Raw genomic sequence first — 25,323 nt, 5'->3', positions numbered from 1 at the left:
AGACAACGTTAAGAGAATTGGATCAATTTAAAGGACCATAACCAGCCTTAGGAAATTATAATTAAACACGGGTGAAGCTACCCATCCCTGGGTTGAGTGTGGTTCAATTACCCTGTTTACATCTTAAAAGAGTTTTAGGATAATTGATGACCATCTTTGCTTGATGGCTTCTATATTTGACCCAAAGAGAATTATTGTGAAATGAAAGTAGGCTTGAAATCAAACTCAATTAGATCATTCCTATTTTCAAGTCAACAATAAGCAACCAGAATGGTATCCACTAAAAGTAGGCTTGAAATCAAATTCAATTAGGTATTTCTTATTTCCAGGTGCTGAAGCAAAGAAAATTGGTGTCTGTTCAATAAAACTAGCACAGAAGGAAGATCCCCTTTTACCATTGAGATCATGGTGAAATCTCTCCCGCCCAAATTCAAGATATCACATATTAGTTCTTACTAGGGAAAGGGAAACCCCTATGACCATATCCAAAATTATGAGTTAGTTATGATACATGTTTGGAAAGATGCCTATAATATCTCATATTTTTATAAGGTTGTCACGTAATTTAAGTGAATTTAAAATATCAAAAAAATAAGTTTGTAAAGACAACAAGTGACTGAATCAGTTGCAGAGAGTGCCCTGAAACTTAGATATCTAAGAAAAAATGTATGTCATTGACGAGCGTCTCAAGACGTGATTTATGACGTTGAAATAAATCAAATCAGATATGGTTTTTGGTACAGGTATGAGTCAGTCTAGAAAACCAAATGATTGTAAGGGACTTTCGAGAAGTCAATAGAATCCTGAGAATGTCCATATTTTTCATAAGGAACAATGCTTACGTGGTTTCGGGATGAAACGAAAGAATTTGTGATCAAAACATAAATTCGGGCCTAAGTGTAAATTATTAATTTTGGTTGAGGGTGGTCAAAACGATGGTTTTTCTAAATCTTCAGGGATGAAAGGACGAGGTTGGAACTTATGGGGCATAGTGGTTATTAGATAACTTAGGGGCTTTAAGGAAAAGGCCAAAATGTAAAAAAAAAAAAAAAGAAACTGGGGCCAAAGTGCAATTTTTGAAAATATTGTACGCACAGCATGGTTGATTAACCGTCGCTTGTGGGCCAAATCCAATGATGGATGGCTGGATCTTACCAAAGTATGGCCAAACATGGGCCTAGGAAGTGTGTGGGCAAAGCTATGGCTGTTGATTGGCCGAAGATAGGCCAAATTTTGCCTATAAATAGGTGAGGGTTTGGGCTAAAAATGGAACATTCATTTGTCCATGTTTTGGAGAGTTTTTGAGATATTGGCTAAGGGGATTTTGTTCCCCATGTGTTGAGGATCAATTCTAGAGATTTTGAAGCATTTTTGTATTGGTTTCATGGGGTTTCGAGAAGTGGTGGGTACATCGAGCTTCGTCGAAGGCTGACTGAAAATTGGCCATTCAAGGGTGTTTTGGCCAGAATCTCGGGCCAAAAATGTTGAAATCATGTTCGGAAGATTGAGTAGGCCAAGAATGAAGAAGAAAATTGAATAAACAAGGGCAAACTAGGTGGCCTGCTTGTGAAGAGGCAATCTGGGAAGGTGATCGGAGTCAAGGGCATGGGAGCACGCCCCAAACGCGTGGAAGGTAAGGAAATAAAGGAAAAATAAGAAAAAATGAAAAAAATGAGGAAAAATTCTGAAAAATAGGAAAATACGTTTAATTAATATTTTAGAGATTTTGGCTAGGAAATTACCTGAGAAGGCGTTTTGAGGTCAGGACACGCATATTGAGAAGGCTTTAAAAGCTAAGTTAAAGTGAGTGGTTCCATCCTAAACTAGTTTTGATGCATGTGGTTTTCCCCACAAAGTTATATGTGATATATTTTGCCTATTATGAGCATGATATTCATGAAGGTTGCTAAGTTATATGTAATTTATATGCATCTTGACATATCTGTACATGTATTATTGCATTGATAGTCATGATTTTTCACATAGCATAATATTATTGGCATATCAATATTTGTAAATGGGATGTGATGCCACATTGATAGTGTAGCCGTAATTCTCCAAGGGTGTTGCCGGAACAACGTATAGGAGTATCCTGTTGCCTTGTGTGTAAGCTGGGATGACTGCTTAGGGTTTCGTACTGGGATGGTTTGCCATGAAAGTTACGCTAGGGTATCTGTTTATTCAAGTCTTTACATCATGCATTCATGTAAATGTTTTGAACATTCATTTAAATGATTTAACATCTAACTCTAGTTATGCCACTGGAACATTCAAATGTTCTAGTTGGGACTTGCAGCTAAGCCAATGAAATGGTTGTGATGTAACAACATGAGATGACGTGTTCGATAGGTTTGACAAGTTGTTCCGGTGTTTTGCTTCTTCAAGAAGATTTAGATATGTTTTAGTTATGTTGAGAACTTATGATAAACAACCTTGTTAAAAGTAAGAATGTTACGTATCATGTTGTTACATAACATTCTTACTTGTTAGTCATTAATATTTTAAAATTGTTTTTCACTCGTCACTCGTTAGTCACTAAACTTTAAGTTCATGAATGACGAATGAGAAACAATTTTGAAATATTAGTGACTAACATGTAATATTTTAAAGTTCAGTGACTAAGTAATAACGGATTTAAAATATCAGTGACTAATAGATAATATTTTAAAGTTCTATAACTAAATAGTAACAGTATACAAAGTTGAGTGATTATTGGTGTAATTAACCCGATGATGATTGTTTGAAGAGATCGTGTGACAAATTAAAATAATTTTTTAGATATAAGATGGATTTAGATATTGATGGACAAAAGTTAGTCTCTGAGCTAAAAGTTGTGAGATATTTGTCAAAAGAGATTAAGAAGACAATTGAAGTGTTAGATTACATGAAGACAATGGATTGTTATTTTTCAAATATGTGGATCATGTATAGAATACTTTTAACCATATCAATTACAATTGCCTTTGCAGAACAAAATTTCTCAAAGTTAAAGTTGATAAAATCTTACATTCGGTCAACAATATTACAAGAAATGTTGAATGGATTAACAATTGTGTCTATTAAAAAACATATGTTAGAACAAATTGATTGTAATAGTTTAATTGTTGATTTTCTATTTAAAATGTTAGAAAAGTAAATTTAAAGTAAAATATTTTAAATTTTAAACTATTATTATGGTTACTTTGAATTTTTTATATAGTAAAAAAATTTTATTCATATTCATTACATGTAATATTATTTTTAAATATAAAAAATCTTATATAAAATTTCACTTAGAACCCCTAAAATCTCAATGTCAAGCCTAATTGAACATTTGCTCATTACTAAGTGCACTAACTCTGAATAATTTCAAATCTTCTTAATGCATGAAAAACAACTATAGATATATCCAAAAAATATAAAAAAAAATTCAAATCTACAACTTTAACATAAAGTGTTAATCATCATGAAAATCTTGAACAATTTCAAATGTGTAACACATAAAGGGTTGCTGCCATGTCTTTGTATCTTAAAATATCTATATTTAGAGCAACATGAAGAAACTAAAGACCAAATTTGGATAAAATGCTACTGAAATAACTCTAAAGATCAAATTAGGGTAGCATGTAACAATAACATTTGTTTCTAAGATAGTTTTGCCCAGTACATTATTTAGGATAACATTAAGAACAAGTACCGATAACATATCAACCTTTTATCTCATTACATGGAGTCAATTATAAAAGATTGATAGAAATAATAAATAAAAATTCCAACACTAACAAAGTAACTCTAGTCCCACGCCTTCCCTACATACCCACATGTAACATAATAAATTTAAAAAAAAAATACAAATATGTGATGTTATAACTCCTTCAACACTTAATAATATTGAATAGGATCCACCCATTCACACTCCCAAGCTTGACAAAAGAAAGGGGGTAATGTTACGTAGTCGATAATTTACATAAAACTTGTAATATATGAAGATTGGTGAATTACCTCGTTACACAAAATTTTTTTATATAAAATTTGTATTGTTATATCATTATTACTACTTTTATGTCTTGATCAATCAATTTTATTGTTTTAATTACAATTATCTTTTGAATGTAATAACCCACACTCACTCGTGCAGACCAGTCAAACACAAACTTATTCTAAGAAAATTTTAAGTTTGATTAAGCAAAAGGTCATTATAGTCTCTCTATCATGATGTCAAATTTAGCCTAAACAAGTTAGAAAAAAATCCTTCACAAATGTGAAGTTTGAGGGTGTTTAAATAATTTCACAACCACTTCAACATCTAGCATTCATCTTTGACCATGTAAGGCTCACTTAATCCCAAACTTTCTGGTTAATGACTGACTAATCACCTGGATGGATCATGGCTAATCAATTGTCACTATAGGGGTCATTTAAAAAAAAAAAAAAACCGACTCAAAAGATCATTTTCGTACACAATCTTATCATTATTATTGTGCAAAAACGGCAGGTTCTACAATTTCAACCTAATGACCTTTCTTAATTACAAACGAACAACTTCAACACAAATATAAACAATTAACTCAAAAAGATATTATCAATCCCATTTTTATAACTAAAAATCATTATTTCCAGCCCCCCCCCCCCCCCCCCCCCAAAAAAAAAAAAAACAAAATTATTATGGTAAACGTTCCATAAATAAATTTTGTGACTGCTGCTGCATGATGCCAACCCAATAAATATAAAATACGGAGCCAGGATGGAGCTGCTTGAAGCATCCACATTTGAGTATATTAAGAGCTGTCTTCCAAGGTCAAGAATCAAGAGGCATTAATTTGATAATTAGGATTAACAATATCAAATAAATCTCTGGAGCAGCCATAATCAGTACATACAAAGCACAAGGGAAACATGCCATTTTGCGAGTAACTTCGAAGTTTTTTATTCTGTAATCAGGGCACTGAATATTTCCCTGCACAACAGGAGACAGAAACAGTAGTGTTACTTTATAACAGGGAAGGGTAGGTTGTTAAATGCCCATGAAGTGGCCAAACAACAGTGGCATTTGACATGGTTAATTGGGCTATTATGATCTTTTTCTACCCTTCATTGATAAGTCTTGAGTGACAAGCCACATTTGGGTGAAATTGCGCACAGCATTCTCCTTATATTAGACAGAAAGATAATGAGTTTAGATGTGCTTACCGTACCACCCAAAAACTTCCCCGCCTTTTCCTGCTAAATGTCTATCAACAGTAAATTTCAATACATAAATTCCCAAGGGTTAGGCCTACTTAGTTATTAAGTTTGATTCCCTACAAACAACACTTTGGTGATTGGCATTTTACCTATATTTATACTCAAACGGGAATGATGCAAATGCCCATATGCTTCAGAGTTGTATGAATAGGCAATTTGAAGTTAAAAGAGGTAAAATTTGGAGGAACCAACCTGAATGGAGAGAACTCAAGCAGCAGCCTCCAATAACTCCCTCTCTGCTCGCTCCCTAATCCTCCGCTCAAGCTCTGGCCTAAAGTGTCTGATAAGACCCTGAACAGGCCAAGCAGCAGCATCGCCCAGCGCACATATTGTGTGCCCTTCAATCTGCTTTGTTAGTTCCTGAAGCATATCAATCTCCTCCAGTTTTGCATTTCCAACCTTCAATCTTTCCATGATCATCCAAAGCCATCCTGTACCTTCCCTACAAGGTGTACACTGGCCACAACTCTCATGCTTGTAAAAGTAAGAGAGCCTTGCAATTGCGTCCACAGCGTCAGTTGACTTGTCCATCACAATCACAGCTGCAGTTCCTAAACCAGATTGCACAGCCTTGAGGGCATCATAGTCCATCAGCACATCATCACATATGTTCTTTGGAATCAGTGGCACAGACGAACCCCCAGGGATAACTGCAAGTAAGTTATCCCATCCACCTCTAACACCCCCACAGTGCCTCTCTATCAGCTCCTTTAATGGAATACTCATCTCCTCTTCAACTGTGCAAGGCTTATTCACATGCCCAGAGACACAAAATAACTTCGTTCCAGAATTGTTCTTCCTGCCAAAACTAGCAAACCACTCTGGCCCACGCCTCAATATGGTCGGAGAAACAGCCACAGTTTCAACATTTGTAACTGTTGTTGGACAACCATAGAGTCCCGCATTAGCTGGAAAAGGGGGCTTTAATCTTGGTTTCCCTTGTTTCCCTTCAAGGCTCTCCAAAAGTGCTGTCTCTTCACCACAAATGTAGGCCCCAGCACCATAATGAATATGTACATCAAAATCATAACCAGATCCACATGCATTTTTTCCCAGTAGTCCTGCTGCATAAGCTTCTTTTCTAGCTTTCTCAAGGTTATTACGTTCATTCACATACTCGCCCCGGATGTAGATATAAGCAGCAGTAGCCCTCATTCCAACCCCAGCTATCAGGCAGCCCTCTAGTAACTTGTGTGGATCATGCCGCATTATTTCCCTATCTTTACAGGTTCCAGGTTCACTTTCATCAGCATTAACCACAAGATATGAAGGGCGGCCATCGGACACTTTTGGCATGAAAGACCATTTGAGACCAGATGGAAAACCAGCACCACCACGTCCACGCAGGCCGGACTTCTTCATTTCATTTACAATCCAATCAGCACCCTTGAGGACTAAGTCTTTAGTTCTATACCAGTCACCCCTTTTCATGGCACCTTTGAGAAAAGGGTCGTGCAAACCATACAGGTTGGTGAAAATGCGATCTTCATCTTTCAAGCCACCAAAATGGGTTTTCTCGGGAGGTGGAGGAGGCGGAGGTGGCTGTGGGGTGCTGGCAGTTGTTGCACCTTGTGTGCTGAATAATCTACTGCCTCGTACCAACCTTTGACTATGACGCTGAAGTAAAGCCATCCTTTGAAGAGTGAGAATGCCCTTCATGGATACCTGTCAAGAAGTTACATAGTTCCGTCATTTTAAAAAAAAAAAAAAGAAGTCAAATTTGCGTCCTCCAACTCTAACCAGTTTTAAATTTACAGCTAAAAAAGATAGAAATCCCCAAACATATTTGCTGTCCTAAATGAATAAAATACACAAATAAACATATAAATATAATAAGGAAAAATTGGCAAAATAAAGAAAGAATGCAGCATAGGAGAAGAGAGATCAAGAAGGGCAAATTTGGCATAGCAATTACTACCATGTCACGACCTCAAGAATTAGGAAAATATTTTCTTATTTTTATTTTCAGTTATTATATATATATATTTAATATTTATTTATAGTTATGTTCTAGAAATTACAGTTATGAAGTAGTGGAGGGTAGTAAAGTGATTTAGGAGCAATTACTAATACCGGAGTAGTGGTAACTGCTCTATAGAATTGTGGGCTACTTATATATACAGCCACAACCCTCATGGCAAGAAGCTGACATTGGTAGGCAGCTTGGAACAAGGAGAATGTAAATTGATTAAGGGAAGCAAGTTGCAGAAGTTGATACAAAGCAAAGGAGGGTAGATTTCACAGCTTTATTCAATACATGCTGTGGAGTGGGAAGGAACAGAAAAGGAGAAGGAAGTTCAACCAGCAGGTAAGGGGGTATCCAGTTCAAGTTTCTGTCAGGTACCTATTTTTGATAGCTTGCACTTTTGGAGGAATTTAAGGACCTATTCACTGAACCTAATTCCCTACCTCACCAAAGACCATTGGACCATTCCATACCCCTCAAACCCCAAACCACCCCAGTGAACATCTGAGCCTACCGATATTCACCCTCACAAAAAGCAGAAATTGAGAAACAAATTTCTAACATGCTAGCCACTTCTTTTATACAGAAGCCTAGCCAGAGTTCTTTTGCATCCCCAGTCTTGCTTGTAAAAAAAAAAAGAATGGCTTGGAGATTTTGTGTTGACTACCGTCAACTCAACTATCATACCATCAAAAACAAATTTGTTATTCCTCTCATTGATGACTTGCTAGAAGAATTGGCCAGAGCCAAAGTATTTTCCAAATTAGACCTTAGATCTGAATACCATCAAATCCAAATGAAACCCTCATACATACCTAAAACAACCTTCCGTACTCACCAAGGCCTGTATGAGTTTGTTGACATGGATTTTGGGCTTACAAATGCCCCAGCCACCTTCCAAGCCCTAATGAACCAAATTTTTACTCCTTACCTAAGAAGGTTCACTCTAGTCTTTTTTGACGATATCCTAATATACAATCCCAACTTGGAACAATATTTAACCCACCTCAGAACCACATTTGAGGTCCTCAGATATAACCAACTGTATGCCAAGCTATATAATGTAAGATAAATGAATACTCATATATCATTCCCAAACTCAACTTAGCAACAGAAATTTATTTTTGTGCTTTCAAATAGTTCTAATTTTCTTCTGTTTAAACTGCTAGCAGGTGATGTTTAAAAAATACTTTCAAGATTTACCTCCTTAGGTTTCATTTCAATTACCATGTGATAAAATTAGGGTAATCTCTTATTATGCAGAAACACTAGATGGGCACCCCACAACTATAAGGAAAGAAAACAATCCAATAAAAGCCACCCCCATGGCAGGAATCAGCCTAATTTCGCCCCAAGCACAAGCAATGATATTCTCAGGAGGGGCCACCAAATATACTAAGAACAAATGAAATAGTCTCAGAGGAAATTTAAGAAAAATATGCTCATATTACCATACTCTTCAAAAGAAGGCAAAAGGACGTTAATATTTTATTTTAATATAAGAAATTAAATACTAAAACATTTTTTTCTACTTAACCAAGGAAAGGAAAAGGAAGAGCTAGGCTTCATAAAACACACAATAAGCCCAGTCATCTACCGAGATGCAAAAAGGAAGAGAAAAGTTTGGAGTTAGGAAAAGTTTAGGTCGCGTTCTCTTTACTTTTTAATTTTTAATTTTGATTTTTGAATTCATTTTCAATTTTTTGTTTTGGTAGTCTGGTTTTAGAAAATTGAAAATGCATTCTCTTTGTTATTTTTAAAAACTATTTCTCAAAATAAAAAAGTTAGAAAATGCGTTCTCTTTAGAATTTTAAAAATAATTTTTTAATGACATTTTATTAAATAAATTTAATTATTCAAAAAATTAAAACTATTCAATTTTGAATAAATAAATAAATTGACTTGACAAAAAAATAGGAAGCATTAAAATAAAATTTAAAAGCGTGAATTGATATTACATAATGTGATTATAAATGATAAGATTGCATCAAACAATTCAATAGCAAGTGGAATCCAATTACAAGCTTTAATACAAATACCAAAATAAACATAATTCAAAAATTAAAACAATAAAATAAAATTACAGACTCATGCACGAGTTCTTTGATACTCATTCCACATTTGGATCCCATGTAACACCTGTATGCCTTACCAGTTCAGGGAACAAGCAATGCACTTTATGTAAATAGTTCCACTTACCCTTCAATCTATCTATCCCATAATCCATTTTTGTGAGATCAATCATGTCTTGATTGATCTTGCCCCAATTGTCTTTTGTGAATATAGAGCATTGCAATTTTCCTGCTTTCGCATTATCATAAAGTATCCTGATAAAAGCATGTTCATTCCCATTAGGCCATGACATTGGTTCCTTAGTCTTATCTTTGTGACCACCCACGTTCTCTATTCAAGACACATAATAAATATCAACCACTTAACCAAGTGCAAATCCAAAAATTCAAAAATTCTCTATTTGTCACACCCATGTTCTTTTTTTTATTCATTATCTGTTATGTCAGTATATTCTCTGCCCATGTTTAATTAGTGCTATTTTTTATTCATTTATTCTTCTTGTTATGTTAGTAAGTGTTTAATTAGTGTTATGTCAGTATGTGAAGACATTGTTTCAAGTGGAGAAAAGTATAATATTAAGAGTGGTAAAAATCATGCCAATCACATATTTTAAGGGGCACAAATACAGACCTTCATATTAACTGCATGAAAATAGCATAACAGTAATCTATATCAATTTTTATAACAGTAAATTGATTAGTGTAATGCTATATGAAAATAGCATAACAGTAATCAATTGCCATCAACAATTTGGAACAACTACATATAAATGTTGGCCAATAACAGCTATATGTAATTTTTTACAAACTCATCCTTCGATACTCATTCCAAATTTATACTTATGTAAATTTTTATCTAATAACAGTAAAAATTTTACCCAATAACATAAGTTGCACCAACCAAACAAAATTTGTAATTGCTGGTATATATATATATATATATATATGCATATACCCAGCAACCAGCACAACTGCCGCCACCAGCGGTGGCCGGCGACCACCTCCGGCCGGAGATTCCCACGATTAGAGCCTACCATTAGAAACACCAAGCCAAGGGGATTAACATACCAACAAACCAACAAGATCCAACAATTAAATCTCCATAGATATGATTTTTAATTTTCAGCCGGAACTGAAAAATGCACTGCCAGTCACCACCGGCCATCGTGCCCGGTGGTTTCCGGCGATCAGAGGCAACCACTCGACACTCTTATCTCCATCGACCAACATACTCAAAAACCAGCAAGATCCAACGGCTGAATATCTAAAGATCTAAGCTTAAACCTCTGGCCAGATACAAATCGCGCATACATACGTATATATCATGGATTTGTGCTGAAAATATTTGTTGATCAGACTAAAAGACTTACCTCCTTGTAGATCAAGGCCACTTTAATGGTGAAAATACAGTCAGAGGCGACGGATCTGGCCTTGAAGAGAGGAAGAGAAGGAAGCAGTGGTCGGCGGTGATGGCTTGAAGAGAGGAAGAGAAGATGTGAAAGGGTGAGTTTCTTTTGGCTGAAACAACCTATTTTGTTGTTTTGAATTTTTTTTGTAATTTTTTTTATTTTTGAAAATATATTCTTAAAAATATCAAAATAAATATTTTTTTATTATTTTAAAAAATTAAAAATTAAAAATAGATTGAAAACGAGAAGGTAGCCGCAGATTCCCTCTCCATCTCCTTCTCTTTTATATGCCCTTTTATATGCCTCGGCTCAAATGGGCCAAAGCCCTTTTCCGCTGGCCAGCCTATTTGTCAGGCTGTCTAACCTAATTCATGCCGGCCTCATATATATTTTTTATTCTTGTACTTATATAAATATATGTCCTAGTATTATTATTAGTTAAAAATTTAGATTTTTCTTAACCTTTTGAAATTTTCATTATGATAATTTTGATGTAGTTATTTTAGGACAATTACAATTGGTCATTATATACGTATTTCCTTCTTTTAGAAGGGTCCTATACTTATGAACAAAAACTTTTTGATTGTTGCTTGGATTGTGCCACCCAGATAATCACAAATGCAAGCAAAATTTAATCAAAATACATTCCATGCATAATACCAATGTTTTAAAAGGCGCTAGTCGAGCACCGAATCAGGGCCTAGTGCCTAGGCAGGGCCTAGAAAAATTGCTATTTTCAGCATATAAACCTGCATTATTTTGTAACATTTGTTGTTTCCTTACATTATTTTGTGTTTTCATCTATAGTAAATCACACAAATTAAATTATTATATTAACAATAATTTAACCCATAAAATATCTCATTCTTGACTTTTTTTTCTCACAAATTTCTCCCAAATTTTCAGCTGTTGCCTATTCAAAATGTGCTTTTTAACCACTGTTTTGGTGTTTGGTCTCCCCCCCCCCCCCCCCTCCTAAGTTTCTCTCGTCTCCCATACGAGTTCCATACTACTACTCTTCCTCTTCCGCTTCCCTCTCCCAGATGACGAGTTCCAGCCTACTACTCTCCCTCTTCCGCTTCCCTCTCCTAGACAAGTTCCATACTCGTCTCCCCTAAATTTCTCCAACAGATCCATTCTTCTCTGCTCCCTCTGTTCAATGACTACTACTACAAGAGGCAAAAAGCCCGCCTCCTCCTCTTCTGCTTCTCGGATCAACGACAGTTATGGCGTGTTCTTGAGCTTCAGAGGCGAGAACACTTCGTCCACTGTGCACGACCCAGGTAGGTAGGCGGCCCATGCCACGCCCGACCCAGGCGGCTAGTCATCGCCTGGGTGGCCTAGGCGCCGATCAGGTCGGATTAATCAGCCCGGCGCCTAGGGTGTGCCTAGGCGGTCGCCTTGGCTGAGTTTTAGAACATTGCATAATACTATTTTAAAATAATAAATAAATAGAATAACAAAAAAATATTTCATGAACATAGTGAATACCCTTTCATCCAAAACCACAATGTCAACGTAGATTTCATCGCATGTGTTAAAACTTTCCAAGCTCCACAACCAAATCACTCTGATCTTCATCTACAAAATTGTAATTTCATGCCATATCCTTGGGGAAAACGAGTGTAGTAATGGGCAAGAAGGATATAGTAAAAAAGTTATCTTTTAAGCCTAATTAAAGCTATGGGAGATATGTTTTCTAAGATATACAAAAATATAATATTATTATTGTAATTGAGCCAATCTTTACTGAGCTCCTTGACTCGGCTCAATAGAAAAAATTGGAGTTCAAGCTCGAATTGAGTTTGAAATTTTGTTCAAGGTCGAGCTCAATTGAGCTAAGTTAAGCTCGAGCTTGGCTTACAAGTAGCATGTTTATATGTGAGCTTGACTTGAGCTAGCAAGAACCTTCTACCAAGCCAAGCTCGAACTCGATCTCAATTCGCCAGAAAATATTTATTTCATTAAACTTGATAATCAATTATAATCAACAAATAATTTCAAATTAATTAAACTTGATAATTAACAAATATAACATGGTAATCATTAATAATAACTTCAAATTACAATAAACATAACATAGTTTAAACTAAAAGTGATCCAACAATTGAATTTCTATAAATCTAAGAATTAATTTTTGGTCTTCCCATTACCACCGAATACGGTAGGTCAATGATTCCCATGATCAGGATCAATCATCAAATTCCCTAACCGCAATAGTTCATATAACCAAAAATAAGATTCATCCAATGATTAGATTCTCGTAGACCATAAAATTAAGGGTAAATTATATGAAATCCCCCTACACTTGAGGTCATGTGTAACTTATCCCCTATACTTTTGATTGCATCAAAAGACTCGCTTACATTTTTAAAACGTTGCAATTAGCTACTATCTGTTATTATTACACATAAGTTTGTCCAGTAATCTACATATAAAATACGAATTCTATATACAAAATTTTGGAATTGCACAGGAGGCTAAGTTGCACATGATTCTAAGTGCATGGGGGTTTCAAAAACTCACATTTCAAGAAAAGCATTGGCAGCCACCGCCCATGGTAGATTCCGATAATTGGAGTCGACTGTTAAACTCGCTTTTTCTCAATGACCCATGTGCCCCGAAATCAAAAGAAACTAATAGTTGAAATTTAGTAGATCTAGGCTTTAATTTTCAGTCAAAACATGTACAACTTTGTGAAAAAACACACCTTGACCGCTATGGCCAATTGTTTATGGTCATCAAAGCCGATCATCGACCACTGTAATACCCGATATTACATGGTGTTGGAATAAATGGGAATTTCTAGTGATTTTTTTTTTAAAGGGCCTTAGGTGGTCCGGAGAGCCACCTGTGGGTTTAAGGAGGTTAATTAAAAAAAAAAATCGAATTGATGGTAGAGAATGCCCCAGGACTTGAATGTCCAGGAAAGAAGGCATGAGATTGGTGAGCGTCTCGAGGTGAGGCTAATGACGCTGGAGGCAGTCCGACCGGAAATAATTTCCAAAATAAATTATGGTCAACCCCAAATGGGTGCCAAAAATCTAATGTTCATAGGGGACCTCCGGGAAGCTAAGGGGACCCTAGAGGTGGTCCGATTTTGCGAGTGAGGCAACCTTGAAGTATTTTCGGCCGGAGAAAAGGTCCCGTGCAAGCACAGGGACGAAATTGGCCTTTATCGAGTAAGCACCGGCAATTAATTTTTGATAAACCGAGATTTTGTGTGGCTTGAGGTTTAATTAATTAAAGCCTTGGAGGGTCCAAGTGCAATTATAAAAATTCTCAAGTGAAATTATTAAATTCCTCAATTGGAATTATGAGAAAATAGAAGGATTAAATGTGTAATTATGTGTGTATATATATATATATATATACAACCGTGTGGATTGGGGCCAAGCCATCCATAGTGCATTTTCTCTCAAATGTTGAAATCAGAAGTGGAGAGGCAAAAAGTGAGAGGGCAGAGGTGTGCGAGATCGGGAGAGAGATGGGCTGATCAGTGGCTGGCTAGGGGCTAGCTGAAGGCGGTAGTGACAGCAGCAAGCCATGGCCAGCGAAGGAGGCAGTAGCGGCCATGGTTGCGGCGATGGAGATCGATGGCAGCGATGGTGGATGAGGCAGAGGCAATTCACTTAGCTGAAGGGTGACCAACGGCAATGGGCAGCGGCGGCTGCCTGAGGCGTTGGCGATGGAGGCTGACGAAGCTGAAGCAGCCATGGTGGTTGGCGGCTAGTCACGCAAGGAAGCTGGGCTGTGGCTGCTAGCGGTGGTGGCGACTAGCCAATTGTGTGTGGTGGCGAGAGGTGGCTGTTGGTGGTGACATTGGCTGTAGTGGCGACCGGCAGAGGGCCAGCGGCAGTGGTCGGCTGGTGCGCAGGCGGTGAAGTGAAGAAGAAATGAGGAAGAAGATGAATAGGAAGAAAGAAGAAGAAAAAAAAAAAGAAAAGAAATATAGAAAAATTCTGAAAAATAAGGGGAAAATGGGAGAAAAATGTCGGAAAATTTTAGAAAAATTGGGGAAAATTCAAAAAAATTTATTTGGGACTCGAGGAGTGTGCCAAAGGCTAGGAAATGGGAATTTGAGCACGAAGTGGCAGATCAGAAGGTAACGCCAGGTGATCATTTTCTCGATTTCTTCTCCAAATTGATTGAGGTAAATAAATTAATTCTTTTCGTGCTAATTTCATATGTGAGATTATGTGAATAGTGTTGGTTGGATTAAATCATTGGTTGAGGTTGTTTGAAAATTGTGGATGGGTGGGTTTTTGCGAGGAATGGCATAAACATAGACCCTGGTGTTTAATTTTTGTTGTTGGGTTTTGTGTGGCATCTAAGTTCTACCGAGGAGGTAGTGGTCCTAGAAGAGTGCAAAGCAGGCTGGCGTTCTCGCTTTGGTAGAGATGAGACTTCGAGCCAAGTAAGGGACGGTCCCAAAGGTGGCGTTCTTGCAAATGTTTGGTAATATGGTTGAATATATGTGGTTTGCAGTACTGGTTGTGCATGTTCTATAGGTGGTCTAGTGGAGTCCTATGGCCATGGAGTAGACTAGATGCATGCTAGGGGTAATATGAGAGGTAAGTGCCTCGAACAGGTGGGTTCAGAGGGCAGTGATGCCTCGTCATTCATGCATATTTACTTGTCATTGCATCACATATATTATCTTGTTTACATTAATTTGCACCCTTATTGAGTCTTTATGACTCATGAGGTTTTACCTCGTATTGTAGATGTTGCGAGTCTAGATACAAGCAGGAATGGCGTCAAGAGGATGAAGTGGTGACTAGCGTTGTTGCCTGAGATGTGTTTGTTGTATATTCTCCTGTTTATACATAGGTATTCCTGTAGGTATTCATGTGTGTGAATGTATATGTTGTTGAGCGCTAGTATATATGAGATTGGGAGATTGCTTGTTGTATACAACTTTAGATGGTGGAGCCAAGTTTCAGATCAGGTAAGGATCGAAATGAATTTCTCGTAAATCCCAAGTACTTAGAAGATTTGTAATGTGTTGTTTTGTGCCTGGGTTACCTTTGGCTTATTAAGTGGCAAGTTGAAGAAAGGTGAAGCTCACTCGGGTTTCGAGTCCCGTCCGCTGTGCTTCTTTTAATGTTTTGGAATTGATTCCTCAAGTGAAGCGAAGGGAATGACAAGGCCTAGTGCCCACCTAGGGCGTTTCCTGTTGAAACATAGTCCAACCCTTCAGTTGTTGGTTTATCGTGTGAGTAATCCAGTCGATTATTCACTAGTAGCGCCCGTAGGTGGGAGCAAGTCGTCACAGCCACCCCTAGTCATAGTGACTCGCATACCCGAAAAATAAGACGATCCATCAACTCCTTTGTTGTACATGTAGCCTTCATTTTTCGAAAAAACCCACCAAAATGCATGTATATGTCATGAAAACGTGAGACAGCCATGTGAGGAATTAAAGGGTAAATGTTGTCATTAGTTACAATTGTTGTTAGGAGATGTTATTAATTATGTTAAAATGCACATGGGTGTTGTTTCTAGATTTTACATTCAATTGAATAACTTATAAATATGCTCTAATATGTAGAGAAGTGTATGTTGAAATGATATGCTGTTGAATCAGATCTCTCTCCCTACTTTCTCTCTCTCGTTCTCCCTTCTTTTCCCTTTGTTTTAGTCCTGCCTCTCCCTCCAATTTTTCTCTATTTCTCTCATGAACTCTTCCAATTTCATTCCTAAACCCTAGCCAAACCCTAGGGTCGTGACACTTAGCTAGTTTCTAGGAAGGATGGATATCATGTTACTAGCCTCCTTATAAATAATGTCAGGTGAATCCACGAAATCTATCAGAAAATTGCATTGCAAATTGCTCTTCTATTCTATCTTTTCCTTTTCAAGCACACGAGTTCTTTTCTTCTTCTTCCTCACCCATAATAGGCCGTAAGAGGGGACAAGGGAGGGGGGAAAAAAAAGAATATGCCGTAAGAGGGGACATGGGAGGGGGGGAAAGATAGAATATGTCGTAAGAGGGGACATGGGAGGGGTCGAGGATAGTGTAAAATTGGGGTACATAACAAACTGGTATCAGAGCTAGGGGCATCCAACAAGGGATCGGCGAATGGCAGCAAGGGGCCACCAGAATGAAATAGGGCAGCGCCCACCAAAACGAAGTGGACCGCAGGAGATAGGAGGATTCATGGCATTCAAAATAGCTAAGATTGATTTTTCCCTACTACAACAACGTGGAATATCCTACCTGGTGGGCTTGCCGAGTAGAACAATTTTTTGAATTTCAGTAAACACCAGCAGAAAAGCAGGTCCGATTGGCAGCGTATCACTTGGAGCGTGATGCTCAGCTGTGGTATCAATGCTGCAAGAATCAAGGTCATATACTTACACGAGAAGAATTGAAACTAGGGTTGAAGAAACGATTCAGCAGCTAGGGATTTATGCAAGCTGAAACAAATTGGGTCACTTGCAAAATACCAAAACCAATTCAAGAGGTTACTCATGCTAGCAAGGAACCTCATTGACAAACAAGAAGCTAAATGTTTTGTTAGTAGTTTAAGAGACAGACTATAGGACGACGTACGAGCCAAAAATCCACCAAAATTTACCACAACCATTGGGTTGGCCCAAGTTTTCAATGCTAAATCTCCAAGAACTGACAAGCCGGCTATTCCGACTGCCCGCTTGCACTAACCCGAGGACCTATGAATCCCATTTATAGGCTTCCCAAGCCACCTCTGGCGAACATGTTAGTCATGAATTTTGGAGGCAACCAACGACCACCGGCAATAATGAGTAATCCCGGGATCTGTAAATTCACACCCGCCGAACTTCAAAAGCAAAGAGAGATGGGGGCCTATGTTACCACTATGACAAGCGATATACTTTCAGACATTGGTGCAAGAAATTATTCTTCATTAACATTACAAAAGTAGAGGACAAGCAAGAACTAAATGATGTAATTCAAGAAGAAGGCCAATGTGAAGAAGAAACCCGAGAATACCCAGAGATTTCAATACATGCACTGGTTGCGTCCAAGCACCCCAAACCATGCGAATACCCTCACAGATAGGTAACATCCAACTTTCTATTTTGATCGACTTTGGCTCTACCCACAACTTCTTGCACCAGAAATTTGTTAAGGTTATAGAACTCAAGATCTATCACGAGGGTGCCATCAGCGTGGTCATCACAAATAGTGAACGATTAACAAGTCCAAGTCGCTGCAAGGGAGTGATGTTATCGCTTTAAAGAATTCTAGTGGAAGTTGATTTCTACCTACTTCCCTTAGAAGGTTGTGACACAATGCTTAGGGCTCAATGGTTACAAACACTCGGCCCAATTACATGGGATTTTGGAACCATGGAGATGCAATTTGCGAGGAGAGAGAAAACAGTCAAACTTCGAGGCATTTCTTCTGCGAAGTTTAAATGTATTGAGGGAAAGGTCACCAATTGTATACTACGAAAGAACTAAGGGCAGGTTTTCTTGATGCATCTCAAGGCTGAGGTAACAACCGAGGGCCGAAAAACCACTAAACTCGAGTCCCTCTTGAATGAGTTTCATGATTTGTTCTAAGTACCCCATAGCCTACCACCTTCTTGCACTAGCGATCATTGCATCCCTCTATAATCAAGTTCGGCCCCCATTTTTGTTTGATTATATAGGTACCCCCATTTTCAAAAATAGGAAATTGAGTGGCTCGTATAGGAGATATTGGCCCAAGGAATTATTTAAACGAGCCAAAGCTCATTCTCATCCCCAGATTTGCTAGTTCACAAGCGTGATGGGACTTTATGCTTTTGTGTGGACTATAGGGCCCTCAAAAAATTGACCATCAAGGGTAAAATTCCTATTCCGGTCATTGACAAGCTCTTGGACAAATTCCAAGGGGCAAGGTATTTCACTAAACTTGACCTCCGTTAAAGTTACTTTCAAATACGCATGAAAGAAGATGTGCATAAGACAGCCTTCCAGACACACCAAGGTCACTAGGAATTCCTAGTCATTCCTTTTGGTCTCTCCAATGCCCCCTCGACATTTCAATCCCTCATGAACGAGATTTTCCAACCGCAGCTACGTAAGTTTGTCTTGGTCTTCTTTAATGATACCCTAGTTTACAGCAAATCCTAGGATGACCACATGTCACACCTCCAAATCATTTTTCCCACTCTTCACGCACACCATCTCACCGTGAAGAATATGGAAAGATTGATCCCCATGGAATGAAGGTTGATCCCCGAAAAATTCGAGCAAATTCATTGCAGAATATGGAAAGATAGCTGCTCCATTAACATCCATGCATCGAAAGAATTCTTTTTCTTAGACCATGGAATCAGATGAGACTGTTCGCAACCTTAAAAGAGCCCTACCCAATGCCCCCATTTGGGCCCTTCCTGATTTTAGCTTAGGGATTAGGGTTTTGGGGTTTAGTATTTAGGATTTAGGGTTTTTAGTGTTTAGGGTTTAGGGTTTTTAGGGTGTTTATGGTTTTAGGGGTCTAGGGGTTAGGGTTTTAGGGTTTTAAGGGTTGAGGGGTTTAGGATTTAGGGTTCAGGGTCGGTCCATGCTCCTAACAGTGGATAATCCCACAACGTAATCTATGTGCTAGCAACAAGAAAACAAGGAGCAATGATAGAGCAAGGGATGAATAGGTTACAAGGGTTCTGGAATCAAGAAGAAAACAAGCTAGCCGAGAGAGAGTTGCAATGATACACCAAATGTTGGCGTTCCTCTTCAGTTTCCACTTCTCCAACTTTTGCCTTCTAGTCAAAAATGATCAATCTATACATATCTACGTGAAGTATTGCTCGGGAAAAAGATACAACAAATGCTTTCAAGAGTGAGTAAATAATGAAAAAAAGTGTAAGAATTATTTTGATGGAATGGAAAGATCTATGCACATTGCAAGAGAATTTTTAATAAGAGGTTTTCATGGGAGGACATCACTAAAACCATTTGCCTCAATTGAAAATTGAATATACTTGGGTTCTACACATAACAATCTAGGAAAACATCATCCGTATACATTGGCTTTTAGCGGTTAACATAAGAATCACTGGGAAATTTTCCCAGTTTGCAGCTGCATTGAAACAGAATGAACAATAAGAAAAAAGGAAAAGTTCGCGAGTTATATCTGCATGACAACTTGAAACAATTTAGAAATTATATGCAAAAATTTAATCTCCCACCCAGTGAAGACGCAAATGTGAAACGGGCACAAAGAAGAATACTGCATCTATAACTCTATAAACCGAAAAAGAACACCTGCCAACCGCAATCAGTAACTAGAGAAAGGTAAAAACAATCAGAACAAGAAAATATTATATCTGACAAAATTGACGCTCATCTCATGTGAATTTATCAGGCATAAAACTCCTCGAGAAACGAGAGAACGCGATCGCCACTAATGTTTAGACACGGTTACAAAAAGAAAATCTTGATAATCGCCCCATTAATAAAACTGCGAATTCAGATCAAGCATATGGCATCGCGAGCCCTACTTTTGATAAATCTCGGGCTTTAACTAATAAATTGAGATTCGGAAAGACGAAAGCCAATCAGACACGGATCTAGAACAACCGACCGATCAAGAAGATTGGGGAATTAGACCAATCCAGATCTAAAAGAAGAAAGACGGGATCGAACCTGTTGGAGTTGGGCGCGAAGACCAGATCTGGGAGACGGTAGGCGCTGCGAAGAGCTCCTCAAATCAAATGGAAGTGCACCCGTCTCCTTCAGAGATGGCAACTGGAGAGATGGAAAGGAGGCAGTTTTGGGGTTTTGGATCTATAATTTCGGGGAGAGAGAGAGAGAGAGAGAGGCGACAAAACAAGGACAGCGCACCTCGCACGCAGGAACTTGGGGGATTTTGATCTTTCTGTATAATTGTAATTAAGTAATTAATTTCTGACAGGCAAAATTACCAATCGTAATGAATGCCTGCTTCTTCCTGTTCCGTTCCTCTTCCACTTATGTATTTGATTAATCAATCAAATCGAAAAAACGAGAAAGTGGCCCTGCCCTATTTAATAATAATATATATGAGAAGAATTTTTGAAAATGTGTAAAATATATAGAGATACATTTTATTTATTTGACTCATATTAATAGCAAATATATTATATGGTTGAGATGAAAGGGGAGGGCTTTTTGAATGTATAATTTTGTGTGATTGATGAAAGTGAAAATATAGAGATTGTTCTGCAAGAGATTTAAATCTCTCTCACTTCCTCTCAATGTCTCTCTCTTTCTTTCTCTTTTTTACAGACCCATTTACCCACACCGTCTCATTTTTCCCTTTCTCCCACTCATTCACTTAGTGTCTTTCTCTCTCTCTCCCTCTTTCACAGACCCGCCCACCCACGTCATCGTTAGCCCCTTTTGTCGCCCCATTGGCTATCGTCGCCCTTCCATCCACCATTCGTTGCACTCTTTTTTGGCCGTCGTCGCCTATCGTTGCACCCTTTCTCGACCGTCATTGCCCCTCCCTTCGCCATTCAATGTTATGTTTCCTTTGATTTCTTCACTTAATGGTACTTTGTTTCTTTATTCTCTTTTCTCTATGAGTACCAGCATTTAATATATAAGTTCAGTGATGTTTGTCGGTTTGTGAATATATGTAAATACAGTAATACTATGTTGCCCACTGACGAGCAACATAGCATTTGCCCGCCAATGAGGGGGTGCCGGCTCATGCACGTGGGGCCCGTGTCTGCATATGGCCCCATGTGCATGGGGCCTGCGCCCCCCTAACTGGCGGGCAAATGCTATGTTACCCACTAGTGGGCAACATAGCATTGCCGTATGTAAATATATGTAGTTTTCTATTTCTTGATCTCTTTTGCCTTAGCCCTTTTCTATTGTCTGTAGATTTTATCATTTGTGCATATATATATATATATATATGTGTGTATCTACAAGTGTCTGCGTGTTCCTAAACCGTATTGGGTTTTCAGTTTCCTTGTTTATATGTAAAATAATATATATAAAAAAATTAATTAAATATTAAATGTTAATTAATATCTTTGTTAAAAATATTGTTAATTTTTAATATTTAGAGTATTATTACTAATACTCTAAATATTAAATGTTATTACAAAAATATTATTTCTTAAGAATTTGTATAGTTAACACATGTCTCAAAATATTCAAATTACTATGTAAAGATATCAATTTTAATGATAGATAGATTATCATTTACATATAATAATTAGTTATGGCAGTCCTCAACCTTGGGCCTGCTCAAAATTTCCTCAACTTGTAAGGCGAAGACTTGATTTCTCTTGTAATTCTTTACGTAAGAATTTTGAAAATATTGGATCCCCGCCTACACAAGTAAATTGTTGATAAAACTCTAAAATAGCATTTTCTTTTAATCCAATTTTTTTTCCTTATCATTCAGAAAAGACAAAAAAATTTCAAGATAACAAACATTCTCTAGAATTTCTATAACATTCCGCATTGAGCGATAGGAAGAACCGGAACAATTTATCCTGATAGGCCTGCACGAACTTCTCAGGGAGTCACCCATTCCTGAACTTTTTCAACTCAAGCACACTTAAATCAAAAGTTATTTGCCTACATTTAGTCTAAAATATATCCAACTGGTGTTGTTTTTTTCCTTATTTATCGAACCTCAATTTTTATTTACAACAGCGGAAGCAAACTGATTAAAAATATATATTTCAAAGGCTCTTACATACACATCATAATATCAGCTAATCAAATCTGACAAAACACCCATATCTAAGCCCCTGTCCACACTTACCTCCAAAGATCTTTTCGGTCAAGAGAGCCTCATACACATGGCAAGGATCTGAAACCATTGAATCCGACCTCGAACTTCCCTTTCCTTAACCTATAATGATGTCAAAACGAAGTGAGTCACTAGGCTCAAGAAGCATATTTGAAATAAAGGGGCATCAATTATCACGACTAGCATTAACAAGGCTTCTCACATTCGTTCCCACGTCATGTCATAAGTTATTGCATATATTCATTATACTTTACATTATATGCCCATGTCAAGTTCCACAGGTTTGTATGACACGTATTCATAATTATGCAGATAGTCATTCGGGCAGAGTTCATATTATATACCGTGCATCGTCATGCACGTTCACATTATTTTTTACATCATGTATTCCCATGAAAGGTTTCATATCATAATGCAACACATGCACATGCTCGATAATGTACAAATAGCCCTTAGGCTCACATCTGTCAATATGCTAAACAATATCATATGTAATATCATAACCTATAATACTTATCAACCATACGTCACCCTCTTTGGTATGGTAGCGCACGCTTAACCTACCCGGACATCAATGGCATAGTGATAGCAACGCCCTCGCTCAAAGGCCGAGGGGACAAATACCTATCACAATAACCATACGTCACTCTCTTTGGCATGACAGCACACACTTAACCTGCTCGGACGTTATCGGCCCAGCGATAGCAGTGCCCTCACTCAGAGGTTGAGGGGATAAATACCCATTATAATCCTCACTTGATAAACATAAATACAATGTCATGCATGATCATATGCCAGTCACACTACCATGTATATGCAAGGGTTTTTATATAATTGTTATGGAAATATTTATTCTGATAGTTCCAAGGAAAAACCCATATATTCCACATTATGCAATTCATGTCGTTAAACCCATATTGGTACATTCCCAAACACATTTATGGCATAAGGCTTTAGCCTAATATTTGTAAGTTGACACGTTGATATTTGACATGATTCTATTATACAATTATGGATCCCTCATATAGGTAAATATTTATACCACCTCACATTCAAGATTAGGGATACCACTCGTTGTTACTCACATTATGGATTAGTTCAGTATATTTGATAATATTAAATATTAGACAAAGGCTGGTCAGTTGACCACCACAATCACATCGAGTCTTCCTGACTCTTTAAGAACCTAACCCACATCGGTTTGGCATCATTCTCAAATAAGTAGGGGCGATACAAAGCCCCGTAATGATTAGAAATAAATATCAATAAGAGTTACATATTTAGTTAAGCCCACTATTCACAGACTCAACAACTCACGTATTATACTATGGTTACCACGCATATTTGCTTTATTAATGTGTGGAACCGAATCACGATGATGGAGGGATTAAAATATAAAAATAACGGAGACTCACGCAAGAATTAAAGTATGTAAAGAGAGGGTTAAGAGCTTGCCGTAAAACAGTCGATACTTGTCCTTCACGCACTCCCACTGCGAAGTGAAACATTTTATAGGAAGATAATAAGATTACGGCTCAACATAACCAAATTTGACCACATAAAATATATAATTTAACTGTGAAAAAATCCATAAACTAGACAAACAATGCTTCTAATAATTTTATTCACTTACCTAAGTATTTTTAGACACCGAATAACCTCAAAAACTCCTTGATTTCTCCCATTTTGTTCTCTTTTTCTTCCTTTCTCTAGCTATCATGCTCCTTCTCCTTTTTCTCCCTTAATTTCTCTCATTCCTCGTCTCTTTTTCTTCTTTGTTTTAACATCAAAATGCCCAAAATTGGCCTTAAATATCACACAATGCAGCTGCTTGGCAGCCAAGGCAAAATAAATAGTCCAGGGTAGACATGGCCACGGTTCATGAACCGCCGGTTCCGGTTCAAGAAATCTTTGAACCTGAACCGAACCGCCCAAGGGCGGTTTGGGACGGTTCGGTTCCGGTTCCGGTTCGTGCAGGTTCGGTCAACGGTTTGGACCGGTTCGGTCAACGGTTTGAGCCGGTTCGGTCAACGGTTCCGGTTCCGGTTCAAACCGAATTTTTATAATTTTTTTTAAATATTGTTGTATTTAATTTTGGTCCTTGTTCCGTTGTTCGGTTCGGTTTGGTTTCGATTTTTAATTGTTAAATGTAATTGTAAATATAAATATTCTCAACCATATTTTTAATAAAAAAACACTACTAAAAATTGAAGAAATATAAGTAATAATTTCATTAAAAATAATTAAAACAACTAAACAAGTATGTAATACAAGTAATTAATTTTTACAAATGTGAAAAATAAAAAATAAAAAATAGAATTAGACTTAATTTCATTAAAAAATAATTATAACAAAAATGTAATACAAGTAATTAATTTTTACAAATGTGAAAAAAAATAAAATATGGACTTGGATCCTACGCATCTTCATTGGAGTCGGAAGTCGCCGTTGTTGAACCATCATTAACCCATTCGTCAGATGATGATGAATGGATAAGTTCTTCTTGACGTCGCATGTTAGCTCTTTCCCAATCATCGAGGCAAACTTGAGCTTCCAATGATTCTGGAGCCAATCTTGATCTTCTTTCGTCCAAAATGTTGCCTCCACTACTGAATGTTTGTTCAACGGCTACAGTTGAAGCTGGAACTGCAAGAAGTTGACTTGCAATAATTGCAAGAGTTGGAAATGTCTCCTTGTGCCTTTTCCACCACTCCAAAATTTCAAAATTTAAACCTGTATCATCACCAAACTCAAAAACTGTGGTTAGATAAGTTTCGAGCTCTGAATGTGAGCTCGATCTAGGTTTTTTCCTCCTTTGATCTAAAAATTTATGACCCCATTTCATTGGTTGGGAGGAAGAGGAATGCGGAGCCATGGATGGAAATGATTCTTCACTACTAGGAGCAATAACATATGCTT

The 25,323-nt window shown here is 37.4% G+C and overlaps 1 protein-coding gene across 1 annotated transcript; it reads right to left on the bottom strand.

The window, feature by feature from the left end:
* Positions 1–4,726: 4,726 nt before the first annotated feature.
* Positions 4,727–20,495, bottom strand: LOC127806190 (NADH dehydrogenase [ubiquinone] flavoprotein 1, mitochondrial). The gene is made up of 3 exons (XM_052343317.1): positions 20,295–20,495; positions 5,416–6,888; positions 4,727–4,936 (listed from the first exon to the last, which is right to left on the bottom strand). Exon 2 carries the CDS (start codon positions 6,880–6,882, stop codon positions 5,431–5,433), a length of 1,452 nt encoding a protein of 483 aa, XP_052199277.1. The 5' UTR covers positions 6,883–6,888; positions 20,295–20,495; the 3' UTR covers positions 4,727–4,936; positions 5,416–5,430.
* Between the last annotated feature and the right edge of the window lie 4,828 nt (positions 20,496–25,323).

Source organism: Diospyros lotus, chromosome 7 (genome assembly GCF_014633365.1).
Source record: "Diospyros lotus cultivar Yz01 chromosome 7, ASM1463336v1, whole genome shotgun sequence".
In the NCBI taxonomy this organism is placed as follows: domain Eukaryota; kingdom Viridiplantae; phylum Streptophyta; class Magnoliopsida; order Ericales; family Ebenaceae; genus Diospyros; species Diospyros lotus.
This window is presented reverse-complemented; position numbering and strand designations above follow the sequence as displayed.

Excerpts from the sequence above, each read along its gene's own strand:
- LOC127806190 (XM_052343317.1), bottom strand. The coding sequence starts at position 6,882 with ATGAAGGGCATTCTCACTCTTCAAAGGATGGCTTTACTTCAGCGTCAT.